This window comes from Hyperolius riggenbachi, chromosome 8 (genome assembly GCF_040937935.1).
Source record: "Hyperolius riggenbachi isolate aHypRig1 chromosome 8, aHypRig1.pri, whole genome shotgun sequence".
Lineage (NCBI taxonomy): Eukaryota > Metazoa > Chordata > Amphibia > Anura > Hyperoliidae > Hyperolius > Hyperolius riggenbachi.
The window spans coordinates 178727587-178746560 of NC_090653.1; the positions used below are offsets into that span (position 1 = coordinate 178727587).

At 48.1% G+C, this 18974-nt stretch overlaps 1 protein-coding gene across 2 annotated transcripts in view; it reads right to left on the minus strand.

Moving 5' to 3' along the window:
- The window catches only part of NHSL2 (NHS like 2), a 593959-nt gene that overhangs the window by 482160 nt on the left and 92825 nt on the right, over window positions 1-18974 (minus strand). The window contains exon 1 of one of the 2 annotated variants that reach the window (XM_068247788.1): window positions 5821-6363. The exons of the other annotated variant lie outside the window; for it this stretch is intronic. Coding sequence (XP_068103889.1) covers window positions 5821-5857 — 37 coding nt within the window. The 5' untranslated portion in view covers window positions 5858-6363. Of the gene's footprint in view, window positions 1-5820; window positions 6364-18974 lie in introns of those variants that run through there. 2 annotated transcript variants of the gene reach the window in all.

Consider the following 18974-nt stretch of genomic DNA (forward strand, 5'->3'; position numbering starts at 1 on the left):
AAATGTTGCCTGTTCTGACAGGCGTGCGGAGATACTCCGCTGTAGGCAGGCGTTAGGCTGTCGGGAGACATGCGGAAGCCGGAGAAGCAGGCGGAATCCCTCCGTGCGGTGTTCTCTCTGCAGCTGCTTGGGAGGTCTGTCCCATTCACTGCAACGGATTCCGCACGCTTCTCGCCACATCAGAGGTAGCGGTAATACCCGTCCGCATACCGCTACCTCTAATCTTTATGAATTGACATTTGTTACTTTTGCTGTGATAATCACCGCGCAAGGCGGTGATTGATCACTCTGCTCGTGGATGTCGGCTTTTCATGCGGAAAAAGCCTTTATGAATACATATTTTGCTGTGTGGTCGGTAAAGCGAGCGGCTTTCTGCATTTCCTCATGCGGAAATGCTTTATGAATCGAGGCCTTTGTGGTTGTTTGCAGTGCATTAAACACTGAGTTTGGTCTGTCGGTGTGAATCAGACATAACTCTTACATTACCACTTTGGACATTTAAAAGCAGCCCTTTATTCCACAAATTTAGAAATGTACTGTCTGCCCTTCACTGATTAAAACCCGACTCTGTGTCAACTACGTAATTTTTGGTGTGACTTTTGGCATGGATCCCCCTCTGGCATGCCACAGTCCAGGTGTTGGACCCCTTGAAAGAGAAAGACTCCCTGTAAGTTTTAAAATTCACCTGCTCATTGAAGTCTATGGTGGTTCGCCCAAACTCGAATTTTTATAGAAGTTCGAGTTCGGTGTCCCCGAACCCAAAATTTGACGTTCGCGACATCTCTACATATTTGCTTTTATGCACAGGTACTATTGTCTGTCTACAAATTACAAGTTCATCTGCTCTGAAAGCTGCCATTGCATTTTATTGCAAAGCTGCTGTACTTATATATTACAATTTATCTAGTGATCGCATCTCAGCTTCTACTATGTGTGCAGCACTGCTGCTTATGTTTACTAATTGTAACTGACAAAGGAATGTAAATGAAAATACAGTATAATGTTGTTATCACCTCTTTGGATTAAAGGACCACTGTCGCGAAACATCTTAAAATGTAAAATATATGTAGACATATACACATAAGACGTGTGTTTCTCCCAGAGTAAAACGAGCCATACATTACTTTTCTCCTATGTTGCTGTCACTTACATTAAGTAGTAAAAATCTGACAGAACTGACAGGTTTTGGAGTAGCCCATCTCCTCTTGGGGAATTTTCAGGTACAGGCAGAGCTGGGACAAGGTCCTCCAGCACCCAAGGCTGAAACACCAAAGTGCGCCCCTCCATCCCTGCCACCCCAGCTGTCACACACAGATTGCTATTAGACTAAGAGGGCCACAGGGCCCACAACCTCCCCAACAACTTAATATCTAGTTATCTGGCTTGCAGTCACTGCTATGTATTCCCTTTTCTTATTTCTTTCTGCTTCAAACACAATTAGGAATGACAGCTGAATGAATTGTGCGCCCCCTCCTACACTGCACCCTGAGGCTGGAGCCTCTCCAGCCTATGCCTCGGCCCGGCCCTGGGTACAGGTGCACCGTCCAACTGCCAAAAAAAGGGTATGGTGAGCAGGGAGGCTTGCCAGCATCAGCAACATAGGAGAAAAGTAATTAATGGCTCACCAATCGCCGATGAGAGACTGATGGCGGGGCAGAGCTCCATCATTCAAGCGGGGATGTGCGTGTATCGGTGCGCACGATCCCCTGCAAACTTCACCACCAGGACTACACGCCGATTGCCGTTAGGCGGTCCTGGGGCTGCCGCCGTGTCCACACCAAGTGGTTAAAAGCCAAGTCTCCATTGCAGTTCACACTCATAACGCATGCGTTATGCAACGCGCAAATTGTGAATAAAGCCTCCATGTTAATTCAAAGCAGCAAGTTAGGCTTCGTTCAGACGGAAGACTGAATTGTACGTTTGTTGGACAGTTCAGCCTCCCGGCTGTGGTCCACAAAAGCCATTCGGTGTATATTTAAATAAAGCCAAATGGCAGCAGTTGTAACACCACACGTGTCAAGCACTGACATGTGGTGGCATTATCCAGCAGCAGAAAACCACATATTGTGTCTGAGCACTGCTGCAGCCATGCTAAGATGTGACTCTATGGGGAGGGCACCTGTCCAGTGCCCATACTTAGCAAGCCAGTGCAGGAGAGCAACTGATCCATCAGCTGCCCATCCGAAACAGGCCTTAGAATTAAGGCAGCATTCACACTTATCTGTCAGTTTTTTGTGTGCATTTTTCTGTATGCGGTTTCTGCACACCATGAGGTAGATTTTCAAAACGCTCTGCCGCTCGCATTGCTTATCATGCAAACAGCGATAGTTCACGTGATAAGCAATGAGAGCGGCAGAGCACGTGATAACTGCTGTGATAGCAGTTATCACGCTTTTGAGAATCGACCTCCATGTGTGTCTGTATGACAATGTGCGTTTTTTTTACAGGAGCTAATGTAATAGATAGAGAAAATGCACACAGTGCTGCACTGCTGTCAGTTATTTTCCTTTTCTGCTTGTGAAAAACGCATTCAAGTCTTCCTATGCAGCAAACACAAATGAAAACAAACAATTATGATCTGCCTGACACGATCAGTTACAATTCAGAGATGTGAATATGCCTATACAATTATAAGCTGTGAGTTGAAATGCAAAATTATTCTGCAACATTCTTCAATGCATTTGATATACAGTAGTGTGAATGCACCCCAAGACCACATTTAGGCCTGGTGCACACCAAAACCCGCTAGCAGATCCGCAAAATGCTAGCAGATTTTGAAACGCTTTTTCTTATTTTTCTGTAGCATTTCACCTAGCATTTTGCGGTTTTGGGAGGCGCTTTTGGTGTAGTAGATTTCGTATATTGTTACAGTAAAGCTGTTACTGAACAGCTTCTGTAACAAAAACGCCTGCAAAACCGCTCTGAACTGGCGTTTTTCAGAGCTGTTTGCGTTTTTCCTATACTTTACATTGGAGGCAGAAACGCCTCCGCAATCCAAAAAATGTCTCATCCTGGGAGTATGCGTTTCAGCAAAACGCCTCCTGCTCTGGTGTGACCCACCCCATTGAAATACATTAACCAAGCGCAAGCGGCTGCAAAAACGCCAAACAACCCGCTCGGTGTGCACCAGCCCTCACAGCGGTTTTCTGCAGTTCAGTGCAATGACTTACTGCAATACAATGCACCACCTGTGTAACATTCACAGCGGGAGCTTTGCAGTATAAAGGGTTGCAGTAGAGTAACACACTGCCTTCAGTGCGTTAACGTTAAATGTGCATGTCAACGGTAAGGCTGAAGCATACTTTTCATTGACTCCATGATTCACTCTACCCAACACAGTGTAAGCACAACATGGGGCAGTGCTGTCCCAATCTGTTGCAGCATTACTGTGAACGACTTTATGGGGACATTTGAACAGGATGACTGGGGGTAACTTTTAATAATCGGTTTTTTTCCTACTAATAATGGGCGATCCGTCCTTCCATGATCTTTCTCCATGACTATGGTCTAATGTGTGTGCGTACGAAGCTTAGGCCCCTTTCACACTCACACTTTATACAGTCACGAAAGGCTGCACCACACTTTACCCAGGGTCCCCAACTGCCCGGATTCGGCGGGACGGTCACGGGTTGGGGGAGGGGTCCCGCTGTCCCGGGATACCCCCCCTTGTATCCCAGCAGGCAGAGGTGAGGCGTGAGGAGAGAAAGAAAAGATCGAGGCACCAGCCGCAAAACAGTGTACTAATGCGGCGGGGAGCAGAGCGGACATCACTCCTTCCTCCCTCCCTCCCTCTCCATCATGGCCCCCCTCGTGAGTCCCCATCATAAAATGAAGCGATCGTGCGCAGCGGCCAGCGGGTGTTTAGTTTACATACCGTTCCAGCGGCCGGCTTCCTACTTCCTGTTGGAAACGGCTGGTGCCTCGATCTTTTCTTTCCTTTTCTGCCCAATACCCCTGGCTACATATACTGGGGACATTCATATACCCCTGGCTACATATACTGGGGACATATACCCCTGGCTACATATACTGGGGACATATACCCCTGGCTACATATACTGGGGACATATACCCCTGGCTACATATACTGGGGACATATACCCCTGGCTACATATACTGGGGACATATAACCCTGGCTACATATACTGGGGACATATAACCCTGGCTACATATACTGGGGACATATAACCCTGGCTACATATACTGGGGACATATAACCCTGGCTACATATACTGGGGACATATAACCCTGGCTACATATACTGGGAACATTCATATACTCCTGGCTACATATACTGGGGACATTCATATACCCCTGGCTACATATTCTGGGGACATATACCCCTGGCTACATATACTTGGGACATTCATATGCCCCTGGCTACATATTCTGGGGATATATATCCCTGCCTACATATACTGGGGACAAATATCTCTGGCTACATATACTGGGACATATACCCCTGCCTACATATAATGGGGACATATACCTCTGGCTACATATACTGGGGACATATACACCTGACTACATATACCATAGCTCCCAACTGTTCCTTTTTTGGAGGGACAGTCCCTCTTTCACCCTCATTTGTCCCTCTTTCTATGTAAATATATATATTTCTATACTAAAAATGTGTTTGATTGACTCTAAACTTTATTCCCATCCTTCAAATTGATATAATACTAATTTTAAAATGTTACTATGAAGTAAAATGAACCAGGATAGAAAGGACCAGTGTGGTTTGAATTATAAAACAACATATTTTTCTTATGAAATCTTTATGGTATGTGTGACTAGAGGCGTGGTGAGGGCGTGGCCTGGGGTGTGGCAGGGGCGTGGCTTAAGTGTCCCTTTTTCTCATCTCAAAAAGTTGGGAGGTATGCTTTACCACTGCGGTGTGACCATACAATAAAGCATTTTTTTCCATCTTCTCCAATTAAATTATTCCCCACTTTCAGGAGAAAGGGGGGTGGGGGTGCGGACATGCTACTGGAGGAGGGGGGCAGATGACAGTGGCAGTCCCTCACTGCGCTCTTACAGCGGCTGGACCACGGAGAGAAGGGGAGACCGAGGCGGCCAATCAAAGAGCAGAGAAGTGAGTGACAGAGGCATCAGTCAATTCTCTTCTGCGGCCGTGCGTACGCTCTTAGAGCCTGGGGACATAGAGAGAGAAACTGTACATAAAAAAAAGTAAGAATGATTTTAAACTTTTCCATTGCCTGATTAACATCCTTTTTACTAATATATCAGCCTGCAATGTAGAACTAATTGTGTATTTTAATGCTAACAGTTACTCTTTAAGTTCACACTATATGCATTGCATAACAACCACACTACAACATGAGCATAATGGAAAGCACTCTCAAGATAAAAACGAGTGTGCTGCAATTAAAGTTTATGCTCATCTATAATTGAATGGCATGAAAATAAAGGATGACTCCAGAAATAGCTTTAGCCAGTCACCAGAACAGTGTTGCAGCAATAGGGATGCACAGGTTGAAACCACATTGGGGCTCTTGGGCCAGAGGGGCCATCCTTCATCCATCTTATTAGCTTTGCATTGCTGTGCTTGTCATTAACACCTCTATATATACTAGTGGTCAATTCATTAACAGACTGTTCCCTTACTCTAAATACACCTCTCTGACACTGCAGCTGTCCTTGGTATGTTTCGAGGCTCCATATCAATAAAGTGCTTGGGGCCTCAAGTAAAACTCGCACCAGGGCCCCAAGCTCCTTAGTTACGCCACTGCACCAGAAAAATTACATTTAACTCCAATATGAAATAACTGTTTTTTATGTTAAAGGGGAGCCTCTTACCTTTGCCACGTGAGAGTGTTGTTAATACTTTATCCATTCCTTAAGATGTTTATTTAATCCAAAAGAATTGCAGACTTTACAAACTCCATGTATTCCCATGCAACATTTTGCCCACAGATTTTCCTTTGAATTGGTTTAACTTCCAAATATAGGTTACCACAAGGAGAATTGTGGCAGAAACAAAAGCTGCTCAAATCAATACAGTCATAGTAGGAGCATCTCTCAGTGTAAGGGAGAGAAGAAAAGAGAAAGAACAAAAAGTAGATATAAAATCCAATCTGAAATAAAGGGGATGCTGACGTTTAAGATAAATGATAAGATAATTGCTTCTTAGTCACATATGAAGCACTATGTACTCCAGTAAACACCACACAGTGCTGTCCAGCCATTATCATCCCACGTTATTGCCATAATTTTAGCCATTTTCAAATATCCAATGACCTTATAAATCTTGCAAGTCCTGAATAGACAAAGAAATGGAAAATATAAAAAAGAAAGTCTATTTTCTGTATGTATTTAGTGTAGTCTTCTGAAAAATACTCCCTTCTCAGTGCAGCTGGAGTGATATTTCAGTTACACAGAGCAAGGAGGGGGAGGAGAGGAAGAGAGCAGGAACTAGCTATTTTATTAACCGTCTCTCCATAACTATTGTTTCCCCCCGCCCTATGTTTCCTTCCTTCACATAACGTAGTTTTCCTGCAGTGTGATAAACCCCAAAGCTCAGTTTCCAATATAAAATTGCCTCTTTCTGATTACCAGAACATAGAAAAACCATTCAGGTGGCATGGCAGTATAAAATGGCATGCCTTGCAAGCCATTTGATTGTGCAACACTATAAACTAGTGGTGTGCTATACGTACAGTACTGAAAGTATATCTTCTATAAAGTGATTGTTCATGCACCTGTATCTATTAGTCTGTTTATCCATCTATCTATCCATCCATCCAACTTTGCAAATTTGTGTTTATTAGGTCTCTTTTATACTGGCTTTTTTTTTTTTTCTTTTTTTTTTTTTTTGAAAAAACATGGATAACAGCAAAAGGTGGTTGTATGAAATGTCCCAAGTATTTTTTGTGAAAGTTATTGCGTAGTTATTGGTAATTGTCAGGGAGTGAAAGAAGATATTCGGTTGCTTTCACAATACGCCTGTTGTGTTGCAAAATAATTCTGTATGTTATCTCACTGCCCATACCATTGTATGGGCCTGTTCAGACTTCTGCGTAGTAATGGATCACATTATTCTAAGGCTGCATACCAGTTCTGCTCACCGCCAGGTCGTGATCACGCTTACGCATGGATTCACGACCATTTTGACGCATTCCGCCTCGGACACGAAAATCCGTGAATAGATTTTCAACCACGAAAATCTACTTCGGCTTCGCGTGAATGCGGACAGAAATCCGCATTCACGCTCGTGAAACCCGGTGCTGAAGTCGTGGTTTGCGGAAAGTCAAACTATGCGGAAGTGACACATTGCAGGCCAATCAGAGTGCCCCAGCCAGGCCCTAGCAACCAATCACAGGAGGGGAGCTATGCCCTCCCCTCCTGAATATAAAGCGGCGGCCATGATGGAAAAGCTCTGTCCTTGTTAGACTGTGGTGCTGAGAGGATTATCTCCAGGCCATTGTTGTTTGAGCAAGTGCATTTATTGTGTTAAAAACAAAGCGTTTTTTTTTGCTAACACTGCTCTTATACTGTACACAGTTAGCTAGTCAGTGAGTGATTGCTGTAGTTAGTTGTAGTCAGTGTAGTGTAGTGGGAGTGTGGGAGTCTAGTGATTATTTAACTGTGTGTAGTGCTGTGCAGGCAGGTTCAGTGCTGCAGTGTAGTGTGAGTGGGGATTATCTGTGTGTGTAGAGTGCAGGCAGGCAGGTTAGTGCAGCTGCAGTGTTCACTTGTATATTCCAGTGACAGTTATACACTTGTACTATTTGCAGGCAGCCAGTCACACCGCCGGCGCCGCCACTCTCTGCCAGCGCTGTTCATTCATTCTGTCAGTGACCTTGTGCCGTGCCCAGTGCCCACTGCTCGCTCGCTCGCTGGCATATGAGCATCTCATTACACAGTGTGACATCCTTGTGTGCCCACTGCATCCTTCAGTGACCTAGTTGTATATCCATTGCCCACTGCTGTGCCCACTGCATCCTTCAGTGACCTTGTACTGTGGCCACTGCATCCTTCAGTGACCTAGTTGTATATCCAGTGGCCACTGCTGTGCCCACTGCATCCTTCAGTGACCTTGTACTGTGGCCACTGCATCCTTCAGTGACCTAGTTGTATATCCAGTGCCCACTGCTGTGCCCACTGCATCCTTCAGTGACCTTGTATTGTTCCCACTGCATCCTTCAGTGACCTTGTACTGTGCCCACTGCATCCTTCAGTGACCTTGTACTGTGCCCACTGCATCCTTCAGTGACCTAGTTGTATATCCAGTGCCCACTGCTGTGCCCACTGCATCCTTCAGTGACCTTGTACTGTGGCCACTGCATCCTTCAGTGACCTTGTACTGTGCCCACTGCATCCTTCAGTGACCTAGTTGTATATCCAGTGCCCACTGCTGTGCCCACTGCATCCTTCAGTGACCTTGTACTGTGGCCACTGCATCCTTCAGTGACCTTGTATTGTGCCCACTGCATCCTTCAGTGACCTAGTTGTATATCCAGTGCCCACTGCTGTGCCCACTGCATCCTTCAGTGACCTTGTACTGTGCCCACTGCATCCTTCAGTGACCTTGTACTGTGCCCACTGCATCCTTCAGTGACCTTGTACTGTGCCCACTGCATCCTTCAGTGACCTAGTTGTATATCCAGTGCCCACTGCTGTGCCCACTGCATCCTTAAGTGACCTTGTACTGTGGCCACTGCATCCTTCAGTGACCTAGTTGTATATCCAGTGCCCACTGCTGTGCCCACTGCATCCTTTAGTGACCTTGTACTGTGGCCACTGCATCCTTCAGTGACCTTGTACTGTGCCCACTGCATCCTTCAGTGACCTTGTACTGTGCCCACTGCATCCAGTGATTCATTACTAGCAACATGTCTGGCAGGGTTTCGCGGGGTGAGAGGAAAGGGAGTTCAATTGCCTCAGCCACTTTTGGGACTGCTCCACGTCCAGGGAGAGGACGCCCAGCTGTACGTGGTCGTGATGCAGCAGAAAAGGGGGCAGCAAAGCCTGGGCCGAGTCAGCGGACGCCATTGTCCAAATATTTTAAAGTTTCTGGTCCCCGTGTGGTGGTTGAGCAAATGGAACCTGACGTACTCATGGACATCATGACTTCCTCTCAGACCTCTACTGTGAGCACCACTCCAAGCAGTAGCAGCAGCAGCAGCCAACATCCCACGCTTGTTGTGACATCCACCCCAGCACCCACTGGTCAGCAGCCCTCCCAGGATGACAGCGTTCTGTCCCTCAGTCCGGCATCTGGGAACCTGCTGATGCAAGAAGCTCAGGACTTACTGGGGACTGATGTGGCAGAGATTGAGATCGGGCCACAATCACAAGCGTTGTTGAGTTCTGGTGATGAAGAAGAGGGGTCTGTGTCTGGGGATGTAGGGACAGAAGAGGAGGCAGGGGAGTCAGAGGAAGAGCTGGATTATGATGATGCTGCTGATGATGACGACGTTGTGGACCCTAACTATGTGCAGCCTGCTGAGTCCGTGGAAGAATGGTCAGAGCAGGATGACGAGTCACCTCGGCCTAGGTAAGGATATCGCCATATGTCAGGCAGGGGCAGGGGCATCGGCAGCAGTGGGCGTGGAGGAAGTAGACAGGACACTGCTTCAGCCGGCACCACCACCATGCAACCCCCGGCAACTACTACCACACATTGCTCCGCTGCACCCTCTGCTAGTGGGGGCCGCAGTAAATTAAAGTCACCAGTGTGGGATTGCTTTGAGGAATGTACTGATGACAAAAGGTATGCGGTGTGCAGGTTATGCAGCAAAAGATTGAGCCGTGGGAAAAGTCTGAGCAAGATGGGTACCTCATCCCTCCAGGACCACCTGAGAAGCCGCCACTGCCGTGAGTATGCGGACTTTAAGAGGAAGCAGGCACTGCTGGCAGGGGTTCCTGAGAGCAGAAGGCCCACCAGCGCAGCAGCATCCTCCCTCCCTCAGGGTCGTGAATCCCCCACAGCAGCAGCAGTAGTAGCATGCAAGCGCTCTTCCACCTCGGCTGCTCAGGACACAGACATTGAGGCTGGCAGCCAGTGTTCGTCTCTCTCCTCTGTCTCCCCTGCATCCCAGCGTCGTCAGACCCTGCTGAGCGACACCTTTCAGGGTCTGACCAAGCCTCTGCCTCCAAGCCACAGGCGGATCCGCAAACTAAATGGCTTGCTGGCCCGGGCCATGGCATCACAGCTGCTTCCCTACTCCCTGGTGCAGGAGGGGAGCGCCATGCGGACGCTGCTCCAATTTGGCATCCCCGAGTGGCAAGTCCCCAGTCGCCACTATTTCAGCAGGAGCGCGATCCCAGCACTCCACAAGTTTGCGGTGGAAAACGTGGCCCGTTCCCTGGACTACTCTGTGGGCAAGCGGGTCCACGTGACCATGGACTCGTGGAGTAGCAGATTTGGGACAGGTCGCTACCTGTCCTTTACGGCCCACTGGGTGACACTGATGGAAGGGAGGGAGGACAAGAGCGCATCAGCCCAGCTAGTGGTGCCACCACGCGGGATCAGGGGGGATGCAGAAGGGTCCTGTCACGACACTCCCTCAGCACCCGGAAAGCAAGCCCGCCTCGGCAGCAGCAGCGCCAAGCCTCGGCACTGCCAAGCCCTTTTAACATTGGTGACCCTGGGGAAGGAGAGGCTTACGGCCACCAACGTCCTGGCCACCCTCAGGAAGCAGGAGCGGAGGTGGCTGACCCCCAGAGGCCTGGAAGTGGGGTATGTGGCAGCCGATAACGGGGCCAACCTGGTGGCAGCAGTGCAGCAGGGAAACCTCCAGCACATCCCCTGCTTGGCCCACGTGCTCAATCTTGTGGTGCAGCGCTTCCTGCGCACCTACGAGGGAATGAGCGACCTGCTGCAAGATGCCCGGGCGGTGGTACGCTTTTTCCGCCTGTCAGCCACTGCCTCTGCACTCTTGTCCACCTTACAGCAGCAGTATGGAAGGCCACAACACCGGATGATCATCGACATGCCAGTTCGCTGGAATTCGACTCTGGCCATGTTGGAGCGGCTGTGTCAGCACAGGCTGGCTCTTAGGGCCTACATGCTAGACCCAAGTGTCCCCAGCAACCAGCAAGTCCCCATGATTACTGCCACTCAGTGGACACTGATGCAGCAAGTATGCCTGGTGCTGAGTCCCTTCCTGGAGGCAACCAAGATGGTCAGTGAGGAGCGGGCCTCTGTGTGCCAGTGGGTGCCCTTGGTTTGTCTACTGGAGCAGGCAATGGACAATTTAATTGAGCGTGGGGATGAAGCCCTGAGGCAGTTGGAAGAACAGGAGCAGATGGCAGCACAGTCCAGCTCAGAAGAGGGCTCACAGCAGGTAGTGGAAGAGTTGGAGGTCCCTAACCTGAATGAGGAGGAGGAGAAGGAGCAGAGTGCAGCAGGCGTTGTACGTGGATGGCGGTTTGAGGAGGACAACGACATGGCACAGGAAGAGGACAGGCATGCGTTATGGGACAATGGCGAGGACGAGGAAGATCTTGCTGGCAGGGCCCACTTGTTTCCCATGGCTGTGCACATGTTGCGCTGCCTTCGCAGGGACCCCCGGGTGATCCAGATGCGTTCAAGGGAGGACATCTGGATTACCTTGATGCTTGATCCCCGTCTGAAGGGGAAGCTGGGAGACTTAATGACGCCATCCACCACCGAGCAACGCACAAGGGAGTTGAAGGAGGCCCTTGTGCGCAGACTACTGGAAGCATTCCCCCAGCCTTCCACCCCCACTGTAACTGCTCTGCCAAGCCAGCAAGAGGTGCCTGCCATTGCCACTAGCAGCACAACAACAACCACCAGCAGCAGCAGCAGCAACTGGCGCCCTGGAGACCTGAAGAGCCTAAGCAAGAGCCTGTATGCAGTGCAGCAGCCCAGAACAGAGGTGCCCGCCACAGCATCCACCACCAACCAGCACAAGCAACGACTGACCACCATGGTGTCTGACTATATGGGGTCATCCAGCGGGCTCAATGACACCGACAGCCCCGTGGACCCCTTGGAGTACTGGGTCAAGAGACTGGACATCTGGAGCGAGCTTTCCCAGTACGCCCTGGAACTCCTATCCTGCCCTCCTTCCAGTGTCCTCTCAGAGAGATGCTTTAGTGCGGCCGGTGGCGTGGTCACAGAGAAGCGCTCTCGGCTCTCCCACGCCTCTGTGGACAAACTCACCTTCCTGAAAATCAACCAGGCTTGGGTGGAAGGTGAGTTCCTGGCCCCTATTGTCGGACACAGGGGGACATGAAGTGGCTGCTGCATGTGCTGTTGTTAACTATGCCTGCCTTTATAAAGACATTTACTACCTGCCTAGTGCCTACCTTGGTTAATTTTTTTGGTGTTATGGTACTACTACCAGTAAGTTGCCATGGTCCTCCTTCTGAGCTGCTGAACTGACCGCCCGCTTTGTCCTCCTGACTCAGTCGCTACTACACTCTGCGTTCACACTGCCCGGGTCGCCGGGTGCATTTAATTTTTTGGCCAGCACTATGACGCTGTGCTACTACTACTGTGCTGCTGCTGCTGAACTGACCGCCCGCTTTGTCCTCCTGACTCAGTCGCTACTACACTCTGCGTGCACACTGCCCGGGTCGCCGGGTGCATTTAATTTTTTGGCCAGCACTATGACGCTGTGCTACTACTACTGTGCTGCTGCTGCTGAAATGACCGCCCGCTTTGTCCTCCTGACTCAGTCGCTACTACACTCTGCGTTCACACTGCCCAGGTCGCCGGGTGCATTTAATTTTTTGGCCAGCACTATGACGCTGTGCTGCTACTACTACCACCAGTATGTTGCCGTGGTCCTTCTGTGCTGCTGAACTGACCGCCCGCATAGTCCTTCTCCTGACTCAGTCGCTACCACCACTGCACTCTGCGTTCACACTGCCCGTGTCCACTGACAACTCTGCTGCGATGTCATTGCTAATTGCTGCAAAAAAAACAAAAAAAAAATTACAAAAACCTCTCTGGAGCCTTTTTGCCGTCAGCCACTCATCCTCCTCCAGCGGTACCTTCGCCGCCAAAAGCCATTGGAACTCGCCTTCACCTCTTTGACTGCTTAACGCGTATATCCCCTTTTAAAACCACTTATTACCAATTAATAGCCCCATTTAAAGTGTTGATTTCACTTTAACATCCATTTTCTCTAGAAAAAAAATGTTTTGGGGAATTTTTTATGTTGAAGTTATGTTGCCCCTTATCACCTCGATAATCCATGCTATTTGGGGGACTGTAGCATGTATGGGGGCTTTGTTATTAACGTTAAAAGAAAATCCGCCTCCGGGCGTGAATCCGCGCGTGATTACGCCATTCACGGGAAAAAATCCGCGTGGTTGCGTGGACGCGGACGAAAATTTCGCATGCGGCAGGGCCGAATGCGGATTTTTTTTTGCAACCACGCGGATTTCCGAATTCGTGGATGAGGCACATCCGAGCATCCCTGGTGCATACACACATCAGACCATAGTCTTTGGAAAATGAAAGATCACAGACCAATTTTACCCCCTTCCATGTAGTATGAGAGCCATACCTACACAGTCTATTCTATGGAGCTGAACTCCCGATCAGGTAGAAGTCTTTGCAAGATGCTGCACACAAAGATGCTGTACACATGCAAAAGATCAGTATCTGCTCCTGCAAAAGATCCGCTCCTGCAAAATGCATTCATAGTCTATGATTTCTGCAGAGCCTCATACACACCTTGTTTACCAGACATTCATCTGCAGATCAGATGCACCAGGATGGATTTTCAGATCTGCAGATGATTGTCTGATCTGCAGATGAATGTCTGTTAACCTTCCTGGCGGTTTATTTTTTCTGCAAAAATTGCAGAAATCCATTTTTTTTTTATTTTATTTTTTATGTTTCATGTAAAGCTACCAGAGTGGTAGCTACATGAAACTCCACTAGAGGGCGCATGTGTCCCTCTAGTTCGATCGCCGCCAGCAACAATAGCAAACAGGGGAACGCATATATAACGCGCTCCCGTTTGGCTTCTTCTGTCGCCATGGCGACGATCGGAATGACGTCATGGACGTCAGCCGACGTCCTGACGTCAGATGCCTCCGATCCAGCCCATAGCGCTGCCCGGAACTCATTGGTCCGGGCAGCGCAGGGCTCTGGCGGGGGGCCCCTCTTCTGCCGCTGCGTGCGGGCGATCGCCGCTCGGCGGCGATCAAGCTGTACGCGCGGCTAGCAAAGTGCTAGCTACGCGTACAGCACTTTAAATGGTGCAAATCACCCCACCAGGGGCTGAGATCTCCTCCTGCGCGGCATAGCCCGAGCTCAGCTCGTGCTTACCGCCAGGGAGGTTAAACAAAGTGTTTATGGGGATCTGCAGATATCATAGACTATGAATGCATTTTGCAGGAACGGATCTTTTGCAGGAACGGATCTTGTGCAGGAACGGGTCTTTTGCAGGAACGGGTCTTTTGCAGGAACGGGTCTTTTGCAGGAACGGGTCTTTTGCAGGAACAGATATTTTGTAGATACTGATCTGTTGCATGTGTACAGCATCTTTGTGTGCAGCATCTCTCAAAGATTACTATCTGATGGGGAGTTCAGCTCAATAGAATAGACTGTGTAGGTATGGTTCTCATACTACATGGAAGGGAGTAAAATTGGTCTGTGATCTTTCATTTTCAAAAGACTATGGTCTGATGTGTGTATGCACCTTAACTCACTGCATGCAGGTTTTGAATTAATATTTATGGCCAATCTGCATTGCAGTTCACACTCATAGTGCATGCGCACAGTGTGAATTCAGCCTTATGCTTCATACACACTTGAGATAAAAGTCTTTGGAAAAGGCAAGATCACAGACCAATTTTACCCCATTCCATGTAGTATGAGAGCCATACTCTACACAGTCTATTCTATGGAGCTGCACTCCCTATCAGATAAAATCTTTGCAAGATGCTGCACACAAAGATGCCCGTACACACTCAAAAGATCATTATCTGCAAAAGATCTGTTCCTGCAAAAGATCCATTCCTGCAAAATGCATTCATAGTCTATGAGATCTGCAGATCATCATACACACCTTGTTTAACAGACTTCATCTGCAGATCTGAAAATCCATCCTGGTGGATCTGATCTGCAGATGATCTGCAGATGATTGTCTGTTAAACCAAGTTTGTATGAGGATCTGCAGATATCATAGACTATGAATGCATTTTGCAGGAATGGATCTTTTGCAGGAACAGATCTTTTGCAGATAATGATCTTTTGAGTGTGTACGGGCATCTTTGTGTGCAGCATCCTGCAAAGATTTTATTTGATGGGGAGTGCAGCTCCATAGAATAGACTGTGTAGAGTATGGCTCTCATACTACATGGAAGGGGGTAAAATTGGTCTGTGATCTTGCCTTTTCCAAAGACTTTTATCTCAAGTGTGTATGAACCATAACTCTTTAACCTTCCTGGCGGTCTAATGTTTTCCGCCAGGAGGCAGCGCAGCAGTTTTTTTTTTGTTGTTGTTTTTTTTAAATCATATAGCGAGCCTTCGGCTCGCTACATGATAGCCGCTGCTCAGCGGCATCCCCCCGCCCTCTTCGATCACCTTCGGTGATCTCCGATCAGGAAATCCCGTTCAAAGAACGGCGACGGGGCGGGATGACGTCACCGACATCAGCGGCGTCGTGACGTCTTTGGGAGTCCCGATCCACCCCTCAGCGCTGTCTGGCACTGATTGGCCAGGCAGCGCACAGGGTCTGGGGGGTGGGGGGGGGGGTGACAGAGCGGATAGCGGCGATCGAGCGCGGGACAGCGGCGATCGGTGTGCTGACGCAGCTAGCAAAGTGCTAGCTGCGTTCAGCAAAAAAAAAAATTAAGCAAATCGGCCCAGCAGGGCCTGAGAAAACCTCCTGCGCGGCTTACACCGAACTACATTCGGGGTTACCGCCAGGAAGGTTAATTGCTATTTACATGCAATTTTACTGGGAGTACAGTAAGTTACATTAGAATACAGTATCCCAATGGTCATTTCCACAATGGGCAGTTCGGTGAAATCATTTTGGATGGTAAAATCCCTGATGCAATATTTTACACTTTTTTTTCCAAATTCACAAAAGTTTTCCCACATGTGGCAGAAGTTTGGTAATTTACCGAACACACATGCCTCAATTCACTAAGCCCTGCTCAGTAAGTGTCACTTACCAGGGTGGAGCAGGTCAGCGGGCAGGCAGGGAGCTGCGTGTATCACTCTGAGGATTTCTGTCTTGGGCATCCCAGTCATCCCTTTAGAAGTGCTGCAGCCACCAGGGGGAGCTCGTCTGTATGTGAGACTACAGATTTACACATCTAAAGGGATGCAGGGAATCCCTCAGAATTGTCAGCTTCCTCTGCTTTGATACACTGAAAGACTCACCCGAGATCCCATAGCATCAAATCAGAGTGAGAAGCAGGACCATGTGGCTATCCCTATTGGCTGCCTGGCTCTCCCCAAAGGCTGTCTGTCAAATCCACCGCACAGAGACAGCATGGGGAGAGCGAGTTATTGGCTGCTATGAGCTGGAGTAAAATAGAGAACACTTTTGCTCAGTCAGGGCTGGTGCACACCGAGCGGCTTTTTGGGCGTTTTCAGATCCGCTTGCGGCTGCGGATCTGCTTGGTCAATGTATCTCAATGGGGTGGTGCACACCAGAGCGGCAGGCGTTTTGCAGAAACGAAAAATGCCTGGGTGAGGCATTTTTTGGATTTCGGATGCGTTTCTGCCTCAATGTTAAGTATAGGAAAAACGCAAACCGCTCTGAAAAACGGCACTTCAGAGCGGTTTTGCAGGCGTTTTTGTTACAGAAGCTGTTCAGTAACAGCTTTACTGTAACAATATATGAAATCTACTATACTGAAAACCGCAGCAGCAATCCGCAAAATGCAAGCAAAACGCCTCATAAAAATAAAAAAAAGCGTTTAAAAATCTGCTAGCATTTTGCGGATCTGCTAGCGGGTTTTGGTGTGCACCAGCCCTAAATGAAATGCAGAAATCTTTGTGAATTGATATTTCTTGATATTCCCTGACGTAACTACCTCACAAGTCAGTAATTTACCTCACTAGTCGGGAAATCTGATTTTCTGTACGGTGATAGCTTTAGTAAATTGTAATTTGGGAAGGTGATTGGTAAAATCAGCTGTTTTGAGCATTACCGAATGCGGTAATGCTTTGCGAATAGATCACAATGTGTCATAGAAGATACTGGATGCATACTCGCTGTGTAGACAGTTAGGCCTCCTTTCCATGAACTGTTGATAGGCAGTTGAATGCCTCTCAAACTCTCTCAACTGCTCACTGCTGCCTGGTAACTGCTTGTTGCTGCATGATAACTGTTTACTTTTGCATGGTAACTGCTTGCTGAGCACACAGCTCAACAGTCCATGGAAAGGAGGCCTTAGTATTGTTGAATAGCTTGGAGTTTCTGCATGACTTGCATTAGGCCTCTTTTCCATGAACTGTTGAGCAGTGTGCTCAGCAAGCAGTTGCCAGGCAGCAATGAGCAGTTACCAGGCAGCAGTGAGCAGTTTTGAGAGTTTGAGAGGCATTTCACTGCCTAGAAACAGTTCGTGGAAAAGAGGCCTTAGTAGTAAGAGACATTTTGCAATTTCACATGGAGATTAAGGCCACATACACACATCAGACTATTGTCTTTGGAAAATGAAATATCACAGACCAATCTTACCACCCTTCATGTAGTATGAGAGCCATACCTACAAAGTCTATTCTATGGAACTGAACTCCACATCAGAAAAAAAATCATTGCAAGATGCTGCACACACAGATGCTGTACAGACACAAAAGATCAGTATCTGCAAAAGATCTGTTCCTGCCAAAAATCCATTCCTGCAAATTGCAATGAGGCCTGGTGCACACCAAAAACCGCTAGCAGATCCGCAAAACGCTAGCAGATTTTGAAACGCTTTTTCTTATTTTTCTGTAGCGTTTCAGCTAGCGTTTTGCGGTTTTGTGTAGCGGTTTTGGTGTAGTAGATTTCATGTATTGTTACAGTAAAGCTGTTACTGAACAGCTACTGTAACAAAAACGCCTGGCAAACCGCTCTGAAGTGCCGTTTTTCAGAGCGGTTTGCGTTTTTCCTATACTTAACATTGAGGCAGAAACGCATCCGCAATCCAAAATCTGCAGCAGCCCGGGAGTATGCGTTTCTGCAAAACGCCTCCCACTCTGGTGTGCACCAGCCCATTGAAATACATTACCCTAGCGGATCCGCACCCGCAAGCAGATCGCAAACCGCAGCGGAAACGCTCCGGTGTGCACTAGGCCTGATAGTCTATGAGATCTGCAGATCATCATACACACATGATTTAACTGACATTCATCTACAGATCAGATACACCAGGATGGATTTTCAGATCTGCGGATGATTGTCTGATCTGCAGATGAATGTCAGTTAAATCATGTGTGCATGATGATCTGCAGATCTCATAGACTATCATTGCAATTTGCAGGAATGGATTTTTGACAGGAACAGATCTTTTGCAGATACTGATCTTTTGTGTCTGTACAGCATCTGTGTGTGCAGCATCTTGCAAAGATTTCTGTCTGATGGGGAGTTCAGCTCCATAGAATAGACTGTGTAGGTATGGCTCTCATACTACATGGAAGGGGGTAAAATTGGTCTGTGATCTTTCATTTTCCAAAGACTATAGTCTGATGTGTGTATGAGCCTTAGGGCCGTTTCCACTAGTGCGGTGCGGAATCGCCGCATATCACCGCTGACAAAATCGCATGCGGATGCGATTCCGCATGCGTTTTTTGCCGCGATTTCGCATGCGATTTCGCATAGGCAGGGTATATGCGATTTTAACCATGTCACTGCCTGTGTCAATTTACATTACTTTCAATGCGAAATCGCGGCAAAAAACGCATGCAAAAAACGCATGCAAAAAACGCATGCAAAAAACGCATGCGATTTCCCTATTAAATACATTGCCTGCGATTCGCCTGCATTCCACATGCAGGCGAATTCTGCAGGGTCTACCGTGCA